The sequence below is a fragment of the Vombatus ursinus genome, unplaced genomic scaffold (assembly GCF_900497805.2).
Source record: "Vombatus ursinus unplaced genomic scaffold, bare-nosed wombat genome assembly UNPS02005659.1, whole genome shotgun sequence".
NCBI classification, from domain to species: Eukaryota; Metazoa; Chordata; class Mammalia; order Diprotodontia; family Vombatidae; genus Vombatus; species Vombatus ursinus.
In genome coordinates this window covers 19,275,346-19,294,151 of record NW_020945437.1, presented here as the reverse complement: position 1 = coordinate 19,294,151, position 18,806 = coordinate 19,275,346, and the positions used below count along the sequence as shown (strand labels likewise).

The following is an 18,806-nucleotide window of genomic DNA, read 5'->3' as shown; positions in this document are numbered from 1 at the left end:
CTATTGTGTTTTTGGCAGAGTGTCCCAGCAGATGTCCAGAGAGTAACATGGCTTTGTGCCTGGATTGGGTCTCCCAAATTCCTCATCTATTTTCTCTTTCTGGCCAGGTGCCTGATAATATATTCTAATGATCCCTTTTGTTACTACCTCTGTTGAACTTTACCCAAATGATCACCACTGTATTTCTCCCTTTCTGGTTTCTTAATTTCTTTATATAAGCTTGTCTCCTTAATATCCAGTACTCCTTTTCTCCTGATTTTTACATAAATTGTCAACAAGCATCTATAAGACATCTACTATGTGCCAGCCACATGATACATTTATTAAGCACCTACTATGTGTCAGCCACTGTGCTAAGTGCTGGGGATAAAAAGAAAGGTTAATACATTGTCCCTGCCCTTGAGGAGTTTACAGTCTAATAGGGGCTAAGGGTGGGAGAGACAACATGCAAAGAACTATGTACAGATGATATCTATACAGGAGATAATATAACATAAATTGGAGGTCATCTCAGAGGGAAGGCACTAACATGATGGAAGACCTGGAAAGGCTTCTTGCAAAAGGGAATTTAGCTAAGACTTGAAGGAAGCCAGAAGGTAAATCTGAGGCAGGAGAGAATTCGAGGTATGAGGAAAGCCAGGGAAGGTCTTCTGTGAGGAACAGCAAGAAGGTCAGTGTCATTGAATCACAGAGAACCTGGAGGGGAGTAAGGCATAAAAGACTGGAAAGGTGTGATGGGGCCAGGTTATGAAGGGCTTCAAAAGCCAAACAGATGGTTTTATATTTGATCCTGGAGGTAATAGGGAGCCATTGGAGTTCAATGAACAGGTGAGTGACATGGTCTGCCGTGCACTGTAGGAAGATCACAGTGAGAGCTGAGTGGAGAATATAAAGTATACTCTTTCAGAGCCATATTCTAATTATAAGGTCAAATTTTTCAGTGCATTAGGATCTTTACTTTCCCATTCCCTCCCCACCCCATTTTTGGCATTTGTGATTAGTCATCCAAGGCAATGAGTTTTATTTGGTACACTCTGATCTGTTTCTTTCTCTGGGCTTCCAGGTGTCTTTGGTGTAGCAGAGTGAGCAGTGGACTGGAAGTCAGGGAGACCTGAGTTCAGATCTAGCCTCAGACACTTACTAGCTGTGTGACCCTTGGCAAGTCACTTAACTTCTGTCTAGCTCTGTTTCCTCATCTATAAAATGTGGATGATAATAGCACCTATCTCTCATGGTTGTGGTGAGGATTAAATGAGACATTTTAAATAAAAAGTGTTCTGCAAACCTCAAATGCTAGTTATTAGAATTACAACGTAGTTACTTTTTATGGTATATAATGTAGCGTGATGTAGTACATGGGTCATTTTATACACACACACACACACCCCACCCTTTTTAGTTCAAAGACCTTTTGAATAGATTTACCAGACTCCAGGCAAATTCATTTGTACCAGCACTTCGAGAAGTGCCCATCCCATAAGAAGAGCCCATCATTCCTGTATTTTAAATAGGTCTAGAAATCTGAACCCTCTTCTCAAGGCTCATCTTCTTATCCAGCTGTTCACTTCCCAAATCTGCTTCGGAAGCCCTCGCCTTGCTTGATGGCAGTAATGAGCCACATGTGTGCCCCTAAGAGGCTTCGTGCTTTCTAAGAGGCTTTCTAGTTTAATCTGCAGCCCCTGGGAATCACCAGAAGTGGGTAGCAGGCATCAGATTTGGTAAGTCGTAGGAGGTTTCCCAGGATGTCGTAGATCCATGCTCCAGGGAAAACAGCAGTCCTCTCAGTTGGGGTAATCATGTCAACAAACAACTGCCTCAGTAACCCCAGCAGGTAGTCAGTGACCATGGTTACTCACCTTTCTCTCGCCCTTACTGGATGTTCTTACTGGACAGTACCTTGCTTTGCTAGTAATGAATTAAGCTCGCCACCTCTATTTTGAAGACTCTATCCTTCTGCCATGTTCCTGTTCTGTCCTAGAGTTTCCGAGGGATAGCTCCTTCTCTGGGACTGCTGCCAGATCTGTGCTCAGGATTCCAAGGACTGGAATTCCACCCTCCCTCCACAGATCAGCAGCTCTCCCTGGACACCTGGGAGAGCTACCTGTATCAGCAGTGACCTCCTTCTGTGCAAGAGGCAGGCTGCTTAACACTGAAACCTATTTCCTTCAATATTTCCCCAGATGGCACTATTCCAGTTACCCCTCTCTGGATCCACACCAAGTTTGTCAAGGACCCTCTTAAAAGCACCCTAGAATCAGACACAAAATTCTACATGCAGTCTGGACAGAGGGAGAGATGGTTCTCATACTTGGCCCCATATTGCTTTTAATTCATGCACTTTAAGGTATCTGGCTGCCTTATCACCCACATGGACTCACCCTGAGTTTGTGGTCACTTTTTTTTTATTTTTAAAAGTCACATACGGTGAGCTCCTTGAGAGCAGGGACTGTCTTTTTCCTTTTTTTATATTTCCAAAGTTTAGTACAGTGCCTGGCACACCATAGGCACTTAATAAAACCTTACTGACAGCCTGACTGCTGTCCAGGAACGACTTCCCCATTGGGTATTTATAAAGTTGATTTTTTTTCTAACCTAAGTATAAGACTTTCATTTATTCCTAGGTCATCTCAGTAGATTCAGGTCAGTGCTCTAAGATCTTTGTGGATTCTCTCATCCATTACATTAGTTTTTCCCTCATAGCCTTGTGTCATCCAAAAAATTTGATTAGCAGATCTTGGACATGCCTTTGTCCTCTGTCTCACTTGTAGGAGTTTGCCCCACTTGCCTGATTTCATTATCTCCCAGACACTTAAATCTATTACACCAACCCTTACCTCTAATTTTCATTATTTTCCTAGACTTTTCATAGGCTTCTTTCTGAACTTTGTGCTCCACTTCCATAAGGGCTAAAGCTTGACAAAAAGGGAAAACAGGATCATCATGAGTTTATTAGCTTCTCTTCTGTGGCTACCCTATCCTGATAAGACCTTCCCTCTCTTGTACACGGGCATCACTATCATCCCCAGACTACAAGAATAATGAAGGAGTTGTTCTAGAGGACCTCCAGGGTCCTTCCCAGGTCCAAGTACATGATCCTATCATTGCAGCTATGACTTACAAAACAGTTATCTTTCTCTTTGGCTCTGGCATAACTGCTTATTATCAATTGGGGCCTCCCAGGGAACATCCACTCTATTCAGATTACAGAATTAACTCAGAAGGCCCTCAGTGAAATTGTCTCTACTCTGGAAACAGAACACAACCATACTTGGGCTCATCATCACCCTTGAGGAGTTCAACAAGGGCTGGTGCCCTGGTAAACTGGGCAAGAGGTTAAGAATAAATCAAATGCAAAGCCACTCCTTGGTCCTAACTTAGTGGCAGCTGACATTGGAATCCACAATCCTTCAGCAACATACAAACAACACAGCTCAATACTTAGTTAGCAGGGGCAATGGTTAGGTTCTAGATCAGTGATTGTATTGATAGAATTCTAGGGTGAGAAAAGTGCCTCTACCTATCCATGTTGGCAGCTTCCCTGCAATTTAGAGTCTTAAAGAGATGCCTAGAGCTAAGAATGAGACGCTAAGTGTGTATCAAGTGTGTGTCAAGAGACTTGGACTTGGGAGGCAGTTCATCCTGCCTCAGAAGGCTAGCTCTCTATCCATGTTTCCAGGCAGCTCCATACCTCTCAGTAAGAATGACAGTGGTGGATAGAGCACCAGCCCTGGAGTCAGGAGGACCTGCGTTCAAATCTGGCCTCAGACCAAATACTTGTCACTTACTAGCTGTGTGACCTTGGGCAAGTCACTTAACCCCAATTGCCTAAAAAAAAAAAAGAATGACAGTGGGATGGGATTAACTCCTCCCCACCTCAATACCCTATACCATACAGTGTCTTCCCGAGCCGAAGGTAATATTTGCTCCAAACACATTCTGCGGTAGTTGGCAAAAGTGCCAATATCTCCATTTATGACTCTGATCAAGAATCCCCCTGAGCCCTCCTCCTTTGGCAAAGTCTCTAAGGGCCCCCATGACCTGTGTATATTCCTCCTTACCACCCAACCTCCAGTTACACCAACCCAATAAACTCCAGGTTTATGCAACCTGGCCTACCTGTTCTATTCAACTTGGCAAAATAGAAGGCTATGGGCCATGAGAAAACCACCATCATGCATATGCCAAAGAGATGTACATAGGGAGCAGTCATCTGCCAAGAAAGTTGGAATATTAGGCTGAGATCAGTTTCTAATGGACACACAACTGTGACCTTTAGGGTGTGCTTACCTGTAGTGATACCTCAGCAGCTTTCCATTTTTCCTCATAAAATAAGTTTATGGATAGAAAAGCAAGGATGCATATGCTCAAGACCAACAGAGCGCCAATCTGCAGGGACAAACACCTCATGTTGGAAGCATGCCACGGGTGCAATGACCACCCCCCAAGGTTCACAGAACCCCACGCCACTATAGGATCGGGGAGAATGGAGACTCCAGTGACTCAGGATGACACTGGAGGTGTGGGAGCTGAGAGAAAGAGGTGGCATGGTGAGATGCAATAAAAAAACAAAGGCTCATCTTCATACAATAAGGGTACAAAACTACACACACTCACAAAGCCTGCCAAGGCAATCCCAAATTGCCTGGTGACAATCATCATCATTAACAAGAATTTATAAAGCAACTACCATGTGCCAGGCACTGTGCTAAGTGCTGGACATAGAAAGAAAGGCAAAAAAGCAACAACAACAACAAAGCTCCCCGCTCTCAAAGAGCTCACAGTCTAATGGGAGGGATGATATATAAATCATTATGTACAAGCAAGATATGGATGGATGGATGGATGGTTGGATGGATGGATGCACGGACAGACTGGTGAGTGGACAGACCAATGGATGGATGGATGGATGACAAATTGGAGATCATCTCACAGAACCACTGGACTTTATTGAATATGGGATGACATGGTCAGACTGAGCTTAAGGTCAATCACTTTGGCACTGTTGGCTCTCACACACCTCTGTAACCTCCCTTTCCCTTCTCCTCCATTGTCCTAGATGTTTACTTGAACAAGATTTTACTCTTCTGTAATGCTGTGGAAGGGCAGTTAAGTGGCACAGTGGATAGAGTATGGGACCTAGATTTAGGAAGACTCGTCTTCATGAGTTCAAATCTAGCCTCAGATACTAACTGTGTGACATTGGACAAGTCCCTTATCCCTGTTTGCCTCAGTTCCTTCATCTGTAAAATGAACTGAAGAAGGAAATGGCAGACTACTCCAGCATCTTTGCCGAGAAAATCCAAAATGAGGACACGAAAAGTCAGACATGACTGAAACGACTGAACAACATGATGCTACAGAGGAAGAAGACTCAGTGTGACTTGCTTTTGAGTCCCATATTCTTGAGGGGTTCACACTGGCTGGGACCATATCCTGGAATACAGACCCCAAGGTTCCTCATAATGTTCAGAATGGGATGACCACACAGCCAGATGGGGGAAAATGACACTATTAATCATCAGATATTATACGGGGATATCATCCATCCTTCCACACCCTCTTTCCTGTTAGTTCACAGAGCCTAAGAGGCCCCACTAGCCAACTGTTCTTTAAATAGTCCAATTCAAGAAGCATTTGCTAAACCCTACTATGTGCAAGGCTAGGTGGTGAGAACACAAAGACAAATACGAAAACATTCTCTGCTCTCAGGTAACTTACATTCATTGGGGGAAAAAAACACTACATACACAGAAAAATAAAAAGTAATTTGGAGAGTAGTACTAATAACCTGGGGGATCATAAAAAAGGCCTCATGTGCTTGAGATATCCCAGGAACTGAGTCCTAATGGGAGCTAGAGATTCTAAGAGGCAGAAGTAAGGAGAAAGGGCATTCCAAACTTACGAAGCAGCCTGTGCAGAAGCAGATGAGAACTAGGATGTCAAGTACAAGAAAATAACAAGTACACCACCTCACCTAGAACAAAGAATGGACCAAGGAGAGTGATGGGAAGGTGGGACCAAGTCAGATCAGACTGTAAAAGTCTAGCTGAAAAGAAGACCAGGAAATGTATAGTGTATCCTGGAGAAAATAAGCAGCTGCCAGCTGATGTAGAACTCTACCTGGGCCAAGGGGTATGCCACAGTTTTATGACTGTGGTGGTATTGGAGCACAGTTCCAAATGGTTAAACCCAGCCAATAGCGAGCCTGTTTTCCCTTTCTGTCCTCTCTGCCAATCTGATGGACTAAGGGTAAAGCCTCAAAGTGCTTTAGTTTTCATTCCTCTTAATTAGTGACTTAGAACAATTTTTTTCACATGGTTGCTGATGATTTGGATTTCTTTCTTTGGAAACTGCCTATTCAGATCCTGTGACCATTAATCTATTGGAAAAATTCTGTTCCTTTGAATAAATTATTCCCTTCCAGAGTGATATTCCATTCATGAATTCAAACCCAGAAAATCTTGGTGATGCTGTTAAGGCCAAATTTACTTCTTCACATGAGGATATATAGTTTATATTGCTTGTAATTTATACATTTCTACATTTGTATATAAACATTTCAGGTTGTGGGCTTTGATTCTGTCTCTTGTGAGTTCCAAGATATCTCTACAGTGGTATTCTTCCTTTTGCTATAACTTGTTGTCTCTCTGACACCTTGCCTTAATGAATATATATTTCATATATATATATATATATGTTATGTATGTATATGTGTAAATGTGTGTACACACATATACATATATGTATATTTTATACATGGCATATATATCTACACACATACATATATACATGTTTTGGGGGGTTTTGTTGATTTTTCTTTGGAAACTCAAAAATTCTGCAGGCTAATATGTCAACCCAAGTAGGATGGGAAGTGCTCAAGAATAACATTCTGAAGATATAAACAGAAATAATGTATAATCTTACGTCGCAATCTTAGAGGGTTGGTACTAGCAGTTGGGAGAACTGGAAGAGGCCTCTTGCAGAAGGTGAGATCTGAGTTAGGTCTTGAAGGAAGCCAGAAGGCAGAGGTGAGGATGGAAAGCATTGCAGGTATGGGAGACAGCCAGCTAAGTAAAAACTAATCTCTCTGCAGGTTCCTTCCACTGTCTCCCAAGGACAGGGAGTTATAATAAACCTAATCCTCTACTTCAGACAATCATTTTTTCTAAACAGTTCTGGCCCCTAGTCTTCTCTCACCTTATCTAAATACACCCAGTTCCTTCAATACTAGGAAAGCATTTAATAATTGATAATTAGATTCTAATTGCTTTAAATGACTTCCAGACTCCAGGGCTAGATAAAATAGAAACCATGAAAGAATTCGCAGATGTGATGAAGGGATCACTGTTCAGAAGCTTTGAGAAAAACACAAGAGAACAAGACAAGAGCCAAAAAGGAGGGAAGGATATATCCCAAGAACTACAGATGTCTATGTTTTACATGGATCTCTAGCAAAATGTTAGTATTATTGTTGAACATGTTTCGTGGGCAATTTAAAAAATAATAATTAATAATCAACATAGGTTCACAAATAAAAGGTCATGGTAGGTTAACCTCATATCCTTTTTTGATAACAGTTATTAGATTGGCCAATCAAGAAATATCATAGGCATAAATCATCTTGATTGCATTAATGAACTTAAAGGGCATTTAATGCACTTAAAGTGTCTTATGACATTTTTGTGGACAAGATAGAGATGTGGGCGAGGTGAATGTTAAGTAGATATAGATAATTGAACCAGAAGACTCAAAATTCTAATTAAAAGATCAATGCCTACTGTATGGCAAAACTGATATGGCCCTAGAGGGTACCATGCTGTCGTGGGAAACAGGCAGCTTGGACCTGCCAGTCACTCTGGGCAATAAAGCAAAGAATCAACATCACTTTTTAAAAAAATACAAATATCAACAACATATTAAATCCACCTCAACCTACCCTCCATACTGCCCCTACCTCCACTCCATTAATCTCTGTAGGCAAATATTGCTCTTGTCCCTTCCTCAGGTGCTGTTTTTGCACCCTTCTTCCCAAGACTTTGTAGGAAAGGATGGGGAAGGCATACATGTGACCCTGTCCCTGACCCTAGGGAAAGTCAGTTTAGAAAGCTTTCATATGTCCTACCTTGTTGCACCAATGCAGGTATAGCTGCTGCCCTTCTGCTAGCAAACAGATCCCTATGATCTGCAAAGACAAATGGAAAAGATGATGGTTGGGTTCTGAAAGTCATTAAAACTAGCACTGGACCCATGCCATTTGCTTTAGTTAGTCATTTTATAACAGTCACCTCCTTCTACCAGGGTTTCTTAACCTGGGGTCTGCAAACTTTATATGTATGTGCATATACATATATTTCTATATCTATATCTATATCTATATCTCTATATATATGTATATATATATATACACATGCACACACACATATACACATTTGTATATATATGTATATGTAAATATACACATTTACATGTATATACACATATATACACACACGCATATATTTTTTGATGACTGTATTTCAATATAATTGGTTTCCTTTAAATCCTACGCATTTTATTTTATGCATTTTAAGAACATTACTTTGGAGTCTCTAAATGCATCTATGTCACACAAAAAATTAAGAATCCCTGCTCTGACCTATCTAAACTCCCACTGTTTTGTTCTTCAGCCTAGCTCAGATTCCTCAACTTTATGTTTATTGTTATTCTTTTTTTCTCCCACCCAGGAATCCTCCCTACCCTTTTCCTCACATCATCTCTTGGTTTAAATAACATTAATCTGTGACACTCTTTTCCAAGAAATATCAGTTCATCCCCTTCCTCACTTTTTTTTTTTGTCAAAGACAAGGTTTATTAGAACATCCATCATATTGGGCAGACTCTTAAGGAGTCTGAATGTTAGTGAGGCTAGATTTTAAGAATCTGAGCAGTGGCTAGATTGTAAGAATCTGAGCGCCTTAATGGAGACAAGATGAACCTCATACACAGAAAGGCTGTGGGAGGGATCTAGGAGTGGCCAAGCGGTTTGGGGTGACTAGAGGAGGGGTCTAAGGAGGATCTGGATGCGAGTGGCCAGTAAGTTGGGGTGAACAGAACTCCTGGAACCTGGACTACGTGGTCAAAAGAGAATGGAGCCTAGCTAGGATTAAGGGTAAGGGAGGTAAAACGATGGAGAGCTAGGCTAGATTAAGGGTAACAGAACTGGGAGATTGGGTGTAGCCACAATGAAAGGCCAGTTGATGGGATTATAGCCTAAGGTGAATGCCAGAAATTTGGCCATGTGGGAAAGTCCAGGGTTTTTCCTTTTTGGGGTCTAGATCACATCCTCATCATTCCCCTCTCAAATAAATGGGACCCAAATTCTTTTGGGGTCAGGGGCGAAGGTCTTGGCTTCTGAAACTGCTTCCTGCTGGCAAGGGGCGTAGAGCTGTTCCTGCCTTGAGGGGGTCCCAAAGAGGAGGCTGACTGGAACCAAGCACAGGCTGCATCTAGGGAACAATGGAGGGACATTGGCTGGTACCCACTGTTTGCTACCAACTGTAGATGAACGGCCTGTGGTCTGGAAGACACAAATCTGACAGAAAAGACTGCAGGGCCCAGATATAAAGCAGGGACTAGGTTTAGGGCCCAACTATGAGAGGATAAAACATCCTTAGCTCTGTTTGGATTCAGATAATTCAGTTTTCCAACTATGCAATATCAAATCCACCTCATAGCAAGACTCAGGAATAGCCAGGTGGGTAACATTCCCTTTCAAAGGAACATAATGGGGAAACTGAGCCAGGAGGATCCCAGACTGAGGCTAAAAGTGTCCTCTCAGCTTTTCCTGATGCTGACTACCCACCAGTATCACATTCTCTGAGTAGCTTGTGGCATTTCTCTCTGATGGTGGATTGTTGATTATCAGTGGATTATTATGATCCATTAGACAACCCAAAATAAAATCCTATGAGTTTTTACCTCACACAGCAAGTTTCACTAATCACAGCTTAGGAAAAACTTTTTCAGGATTTACATCTCAAACTTAAATTTGTCCTGGTGTAAAAAGCCAAGCATTAGAGATTTCTATACATTTGCAAATTCTCAGCAAGTCATAACCCAAACAAGTTTTTTGGCTAGTTTACACATTAAAACAATAACCAAATTATTTTAGCGGTAACCAAATTATGAAAAGTTGCTTGACATAACTGATACAAAAAGTTCACCAATTTGAAACTTGAAACAAACCCATTACCAACCAAAATTACAATTTTCTTAAATTCATTTCCAAATTACTTTACACAGAGAATCAATGTCTCATCATTAACAGTTAAAACTACAAGTTTAAAAGAACATGCTTACCCAAGTTCACAGGCTAGCTTCTTTACCTTGAGCAGGATATGCTGAACGTGGGTGACGCTACCAGGCAAAGGTTACTCTAGGCCCCACATCATACCCATGGGCCAGTGGGGCCCATGCTATAGCTGCTGTACCTCTCCCTTCCTTTTCCCCAGGTCAGGGAGGGCGAAATCAAAGGTGAGGGGGAAAGGGTCAAATTCTCTTCTCCTATGAGAGGGGTTAACAGATACCCTCTTGACTCAAGGGAAGGGAGAGACCAGAGTTGTAAGGAGGTGTTTCAAAACTCCTTAATGATCAATCACAAAACCTCTAGAATCTGCCAAGATAGTTTTAGCTGTTCTAACTTTTCCCTGTCACATCCATGAAGGAGGATTCAGGGGTGTAGAGGGAAGGGAGTAAGTAAGCCTCAAGGAACCAGAAAGCAACTGCAGTTTTCCCCAATCCCCTAGCAATGAGAGAATTGACAGAATTGGGCATACACTTCCAGATAAGTAGTCTTTCCTTGTCCTCTATGCTGTGGAAGGTGTACCCAGGTCTATGGCCTCGAACTGACCCAGTGGACTGAGAGCCTGAGAGAGTGTCAGGCCAAGTGCGAGAAAGCCTCATAACTGTCCGCCTGAAAAGCACCTCTAAGCCCTGGTGCTTGGAGAGCGACCCCAACTGCAGAGTGAGAAAGGAGGAGGGGGAGGCTTACATACCTTCCAATCTTGGCTGGAGAAGAAGTTGGGGTTAGGCAGTTTCCTTGTACGGGCCACCAAAATGTTGAGGTTTAGGGGTGCTGGGACCCCAAAAACAGAACATGTAGGTCCTGCCTGAAAGAATTCGACCCAAGCCTTCTTTCAGCCAAAGACAAGGTTTTGAACATCCATTAGAATATCCATCATATTGGGCAGACTCTTAAGGAGTCTGAATGTTAGTAAGCTATTGGCTAGATTTTAAGAATTTGAGTCCCCTTCCTCATTTCTTAACCCTTGTAGAACAGATACATAGATATGATAGGTAAATAAATAAAGCATCGATTAAGCATTCACTGTGTCCTGGGCACTGCAGATGCCCTAGAATCTCTTTCTACAAGGGATTTAAAGAGAGATGTTCTCTATGACCTTAATACAAAAGTAAGGCAAATGAGAGGCATCTAGGTAGCCTAGTGGACAGGGCACTGGTCCTGGAGTAAGGAAGCTGCTGTTGTCCAGTCATTACCTGACTCTTCGTGACCTCCATTTGGGGTTTCCTTAGCAAAGATACTGAAGATGTTTCCCATTGCCTTCTCCGTGGAGTTAGGAAGACCTGAATTCAAATATCTGCCTCCAACACTTACTAGGTGTACAATTCTAGGCAAATCATTTAACCTGTCTACCTCAATTTCCTCAGCTGTAAGATGGGGGTAATAAGAGCACCTACCTCCCAGGTTTGTTGCAAGGATCAAATGAGCTATCTGCAAAGTGGTTTCTTAACCTTAAAGTGCTATATAAATGACCACACACTGTAACATTATTAGGACATAAATGTTTTTAAATACAAGTAATATGTAAAACAATATGCAGTTATCATTATTAAGGCTTCTGTAAAACAATAGGCTTTCCTCCTTTTTCTAGCCCAGCTAATAATGTGAGTCCAAACTCCCCATAAACACACTCCTCTCTTTCCATTTTTCTGAAGACATTGAATTCTACCCCTTCCTCTCTATTCAATCACTAGGACAATTCATATGTTCTTTCATTGATTTTGCCTATCAATGTTCTCTCTTGGTTCTTTATTTTTTTCTTCAGTTTTTTGAAGGGTCATTTATTTTCCATCTTACCCTTAAATCCAGATTCATATGCACAGCTTTCACTATCTTTTTTAATTTTTTTTAGATTAATTATTTTTTGTTTTCAACATTCACTTCCATAAGATTTTGAGTACCAAATTTTCTCCCCATCTCTCCCCTCCCCCCACGCAAAGACAGCGTGCATTCTGAATACCCCTTTCCCTGATCTGCCCTCCCTTCTAACACCCCCCTCTTCTCTTATCCCCTTCCCCTTCTGTTTTCCTGTAGGGAAGGATAGATTTGTATATCCAATTGCCTATATATCTTATTTCCCAGTTGCATGTAAAAACAATTTTTAACATTTGTTTTTAAAACTTTGGATTCCAAATTCTCTCCGTTCCTCCCTCCCCACCTACCCTCATTGAGAAGGCAAGCAACTCGATACATGTGTAGTCATGCAAAACACTTCCATAATAGTCATGTTGTGAAAAACTAACTGTATTTCCCTTCATCCTATCCCACCTGCCATTTATTCTATTCTCTCCTTTGACTCTGACCCTCCTCAAAAGTGTTTGCTTCTGATTATTCTCTCCCCTGATCTGCCCTCCCTTCTATCATCCTCCCCTGTCTTATCCCATTTCCCCTTATTTCCCTGTAGGGTAAGACAGATATCCATACCCAAATAAGTGTATATATTATTCCCTCCTTAAGCCAAATCTGATGAGTAGGATTCATTCATTTCCTCTCACCTCCCCCCACCTCCACTCCATGGTAAAAGCTTTTTCTTCCCTTTTTTTATAAAATGAGATAATTTACCCCATTCTACTTCTCCTTTTCTCCTTCTCCCAGTACAATCCTCTCTCACCCCTTAATTCTACTTTTTAGATATCATCCCTTCATATTCAGCTCACCCTGTGCCCTCTGTCTATATATGTTCTCTCCAACTACTCTAATACTGAGAAAGGTCTCATAAGTTACAAATATCATCTTTCCATGTAGAAATGTAAACAGTTCAACTTTAATAAGTCCCTTATGATTTCTCTTTCCTGTTTACCTTTTCATGCTTCTCTTGAGTCTTGTATTTGAAAGTCAAATTTTCTATTCAGCTCTGGTCTTTTCATCAAGAGTGCTTAAAAATCATCTATTTCACTGAATGTCCATTTTTGCCCTGAAGGATTATACTCAGTTTTGTTGGGTAGGTGATTCTTGGTTTTAATCCTAGCTCTTTTGACTTCTGGAATATTATATTCCAAGCCCTCCAATCCCTTAATGTAGAAGCTGCAAAGCTTATGTTATCCTGATTGTGCTTCCACAATACTTGAATTGTTTCTTTCTGGCTGCTTCCAATACTTTCTCCTTGACCTGGGAACTCTGGAATTTGGCTGTAATATTCCTAGGAGTTTTCCTTTGGGGATGTCTTTCAGGAGGTGATCAGTGAGTTCTTTCAATTTCTATTTTACCCTCTGGTTCTAGAATATCAGGGCAGTTTTACTTGATAATTTCTTGAAAGAAGATGTGTAGGCTCTTTTTCTGATCATGGCTTTCAGGTAATCTAATAATTTTTAAATTATCTCTCCTGGATCTACTTTCCAGGTTAGTGGTTTTTCCAATGAGATATTTCACATTGTTTTCTGTTTTTTTATTCTTTTGGTTTTGTTTTATAATTTCTTGATTTCTCATAAAGTCATTAGCTTCCATTTGTTCCATTCTAATTTTTAAGGAATTATTTTCTTCAGGGAGCTTTTGGACTTCCTTTTCCATTTGGCCAATTCTGCTTTTTAAGGTATTCTTCTCATTGGCCTCTTAGACCTCTTTTGCCATTTGGGTTAATCTATTTTTAAGGTGTTATTTTCTTCAGTATTTTTTTGGGTCTCCTTTAGCAAGCTGTTGGCTTATTTTTCATGATTTTCTTGCATCTCTCTCATTTCTTTTCCCGGTTTTTTCTCTACTTCTCTCACTAGCTTTTCAAAATCCTTTTTGAGCTCTTCCATGGCCTGGGACTGATTCGTATTTTTCTTGGAGGTTTTGGATATAGGAGCTTTGACTTTGTTGTCTTCTTCTGGTTGTATGTTTTGATCTTCTTTGTCACCAAAGTAAGATTCTATGGTCTGACATTTTTGTGCTGTTTGTTCACGGTCCCAACCAATTACTTGACTTGTAAACTCTTTGTTAAAGTAGGGGTCTGCTTCCAGTGTGGAGGGTGTATCATTCTAAGTTTCATGGGTTTTGTGCAGCTGTTTTCAGAGATACTTCTAGGGACCTGTAATTTTTCAGTTCTTCCAAGGTGGTGTGATCAACAACAAGGTGTTTACTCCTTTCCTGGACTGTGCTCTGGTCTATGAGTGACCACAAGCACTCTCTTCTACCTTGCAACTGTGAGGAGGATTCCTTCTCCACCACTGCCACAAGTTCTGCCACTGCAGCACTCTTCCTTGCCCCAGGACCGCCCCCCAGGACTGTGACCCAGATCCAAGCATGGGCAAAGCAAGAGAATCCTGCCTCAGTGCCAGCAAACAGATCCCTGCAATCCCCCTCTGATCAGCCACTTGCTCCTCTCTCTGTCTGTGGGCCAAAAGCTCTGGAAGCAGCCACCACCGTGGTTGCACCAGGACTGGGGCTAGGACTGAGCTCCTCTCTCACCCAGGTCAGACAGACTTTTCCTACTGATCTTTTAAGTTGTCTTTGGCATTTGTGGGTTAAGAAGTCTGGAAACCAACACAGCTCCCCTTGATTCAATCTCCTGAGGACTGTTCCAGGTTCACCAAGATCTGGTTTTTGCTTGCGTGGCCCACGCTGAACTATGCTCCTCTCCCAGCCTGGCACAATAGACCTTTCTAATCAACCATCCAGGTTGTCTTGGGCTGGAAATTTGTTTAACTCTGTCTTTTTGTGGGTTCTGCTGACCTAGAATTTGTTACAGGTACTTGGCGCAGGGGGGTTAGGAAGAGCTCAAGCAAGTCACTGCTTTTATTCTGCCATCTTGGCTCTGTCCCACTCTTGGTTCTTTAAATGACCCTTAAACAAGGCGATATTTCCAAGGGGGAATTAATTTGTCTCCTTTGCTTATTTTCCCCACATAAGTATGTGTGTATATGCCTCCTATTTCTTCCCTATCTCCCCACGTCTTTGAGTGGACCATCATCTGTGATACCACTTTCTGATACCACTTTTCAGTCAAAAACAAATATAACTGGAAGAGGAAAAAAGATGGAAGGAATTCAATCTTCCTTCCATCTCTTTTTCCAAATTTGGTTGTTTTTAGCTGATAATGGCTTTTTCATTCTCACTGATCCTTCGTCAAAGTGAAGATTTAAAAAATTCATTATCTTTGTTTAGTCCTTGAAGTACATAAAGATTGATTTTTTTTTGCTTGACGTCTTTTCATGCTCTATGGACTTGTTTACCTTCTTTAAGTTTCTTCTCTTTGATATATTTCATATCTGCTACTCACTTCTGGCTTTTTTCCAGCAGGAATTAGAGATTTTTCCTTTTGTTGGAAATCCACCTTTTTTCACTGATGGTTTAAGCTTTACATTGAAGGACAATATTATTTCAGGATTCAGACAGTTCTGCTTTTCAGAATAGCCTGTTCTAATTTTTGCTTTCATTTCTCTTGGACAAGGAATGGCCTTCTGCAATTCTGATTTTCTATGTTATATGAAAGACTTTCTTGTGGATGCATGCAATATTTGGTATCTAAACGTCTGCAACTTGATCACAATGTTTTGACGTGACTTGGACTTGGGAGGATCTCTGTTCACATTCTGTTGATCCATTGATCTATTGATCCATTCAGTTTTCAATACATCTGGCCAATTTTCTCATATGCTTTCATTAAGTATTCTTTCAGGCTTTTTTTGTTTCATCATATATTTTTGGAAGACCAATAATTCTCAGATTTTCTTATTGCATTCTATCTTCAAGACCAATTATTTTGGTTTGTAGAGGGAGTTCAGGTGTTCTCCCCATCTTGCTGTCTTTGAATTTTGTTCCAATATTTTTTTTCCTCTTTTGAGTCTCTGAGTTCCAAGCATGCTGCCATCTTTTCCCCATCAATTTATAGACATTCTCCATTTTTTGTTCTAAATATTCCATTTTCATTTGGTTTTTTTAAAATTCTTGTTTAAAAACTCTAATTTCTCTTGTAGTTTCTATCCTTATTTTTACCTTTGATTTTTCTTTTCATCTTCTAACCACTCTTGAGGATCCTGCTGTGGTCCCATTATCATTTCTGGAAGCCTCTTTTTTTTCCTGGGGTTTTCACACTCCTTTCCGTAGTATTTGCTTACTGTACTAGATCCTCTTTTTTTTAACTTGTTTACTTTTTACTTCTTCCACCATCTCTACTGGTTTTTCTGTGAGGTTCTTCTAGGGATGAATACTCTCCTCTGTTACTTTCTTTAGCACATCTTGCTATTTTGAGGTGATGGAGAGGAGCAGGAACTGGACACTCATCTTGCTGCCAAATCTATAGTTTTTTTTTTTTAACTCATTCAGTGAATGAGATAAAAGGACCTGTTTCATTCAAAAGAAACTAGGCTTGGGGAGCAGGAGAGGAAAGCCATTGGTTGGGCCCTTTACTAAGACATTTTGAATGATTTTGTGCCTATAAAACATCTTAAAAAAACAAACATGATTTTAAAAAATTAAAAGAAATTGATGAGTGAGGCCTTGGGGATGTGTGGTGTGGTAAAGGAGGTTACTAAAAATGTAATCCCTCCAATAAGGTGATAATGCCTTATATTTACATGACACTTTATACTTTGGTTTTAAAAAATGGTCTCATATGTTACTAACAGTCTGTGAACAACCAGGGTTTTACAGATGGGAAAACTGAGGCCCAGAAATGATTCATACCATCCATATAGTGAGTCACTGACAGAATGGGGAAAAGAATTTAGTCTTCTTATTCTGACTGAATGACTGCTCTTCTCACTATACTATGACCAACAAGTTATATGCAATGATTTTAGGTGGGAATAGGGCAGTAATGTCATCAAGTTCTCTCAAAGTTCTGGATGGTGCTCACTTTAATTTTTAAAAAAAGAACAGAAACCCATTTGCAATGAAAATGGGGTCTAGAATAAACACTCAACTGAAAAACTACATTTGTTCATCTCTGGTGCCTATTTTATGGAATGTTCATGCTTTGAGGAACATGATTTGAACCACATTAGGTCCAAAATCTACACTAGATTGTTCCATGTTACAAAAGAATTCTTCTGCAAAGGTCACAGGTCATTTTTGTAGCAAGACAGGGAAATGATGAACTCATGTAAAGGACCAAAGCCAGCCTTATTTATAGATATAGATGGCTGCCTACATAGTATGATATGGGAATACCACAAAATCTCTTCTGATTCTAGACATCTTCATCATCTATCTGCCTTAATGAGTCCACTTCTTAATTATTGTGACAGTAAAATTTATGTTGTCTCTGGAAACTACTAGTTAAAATGTACATTTGTCTAGAAAGGAAACCTTTGGAAAAAAGACTGTCCCTTTCAGCCTTTTATCCCATTAGCTCATAATAACTGTCACCACAGAAGGCAGAAAGCCTGATTCCAAAGGAATAAAAGAGAGAACAAAGAAGTTTCAACAACTTCAGATGAGGGGAGAGGAGAAAAGCAACAATCACTGGGTGGCTAAGAGGCAGCATTGGGTAGCAATCAGAGAGGGCAGTCTGTCCTCCTAATGATAGGAATGGGGTTAGAAGAAGAATGCTGAAAGCACTATGTAATCCAGGCTTCAGTTTCTCCCTCAGTGAGGAGGTAAAACTATGTATCTCTAAGACCCCCACCAACTCTAAATGCTTTGATTCTATGTTTTATGAAGTTAAGATAAGGTTGAACTGGCAGGGTATGAAAGTGCTGGTTATTTTCTCAGGGGATCATGTGTCTACAAACTCATCTCCCGGGGGACAGATAATAAAAATCATAGGGACTTGGGAGAGAAACCAAAAATGTCTTTAGAGGATAAAAGACAAGCTTGTACAAGTCACAATTTTGCCTCCAGTTGGTCCACCATACAATAAGGTGCTGTCTAAGGAGGATAGCATCCCAGAGTTTGGGGAGACCCAAGAGAATTTTAGTTAAAACAGGGCTGTTAAGAGAGTTACAGGAGGCTCCACAAGGACTTCTGTCTATGGACAGCTGGTGTCCATTGGTAGCCATCACCCCCAGGGGAACTACTGGGCTCCCAGCCCCAAACACCACGAGGGTTAAGTTGGAGGGAGCTTACTCACCATGAGCAGCATGATGTAACTGACCATGACTGAGGCTGAAATCACCAGAAAGAAGGACCAGTAAAACCAATGTTTTGTGAACTGGTAAACATACCTGAAAAATAGCAGGGCATTGCACTATCTAAAACATGCTAAGAATGAGTATTGCCTATATGGGAGAGAGGGAGACCAGTCTGGCTGCAGCAAAGGGAAAGTTTGTGCAGAGGCTAGAGGGAACATTTGAAAGTTAACATGAAAATCTGATTGTGAATGGCTTTGAGAGATCTTCGACTTCCCCAGACCTCAAAACTCACCCCTTCTCTCCTCCCCTCCTGTTTCCTTCAGGCCAAGATTAACCCTTTCACTTGTACCCTTGATCCCATCACTTCTGAGCTTCTCCAAGACCTCACTATCAATCATTTCCCCAATTTCTTCTTCATTGTCAGTGGTTCTTTCCCTAGCCCCCTTCCCATTTTCCATAAATATCTTCAGGTGTCT

At 40.9% G+C, this 18,806-nt stretch overlaps 1 protein-coding gene across 1 annotated transcript in view; it reads right to left on the bottom strand.

The window, feature by feature from the left end:
• GDPD4 (glycerophosphodiester phosphodiesterase domain containing 4) overlaps positions 1-18,806 on the bottom strand; it is a gene marked incomplete at its 3' end in the record, with an annotated part of 85,885 nt that overhangs the window by 56,608 nt on the left and 10,471 nt on the right. Inside the window, 5 exon segments of the mRNA XM_027848087.1 lie at positions 2,835-2,906; positions 4,117-4,210; positions 4,288-4,386; positions 8,123-8,182; positions 18,330-18,423. Of these exon segments, the coding sequence (XP_027703888.1) occupies positions 2,835-2,906; positions 4,117-4,210; positions 4,288-4,386; positions 8,123-8,182; positions 18,330-18,423 (419 nt within the window).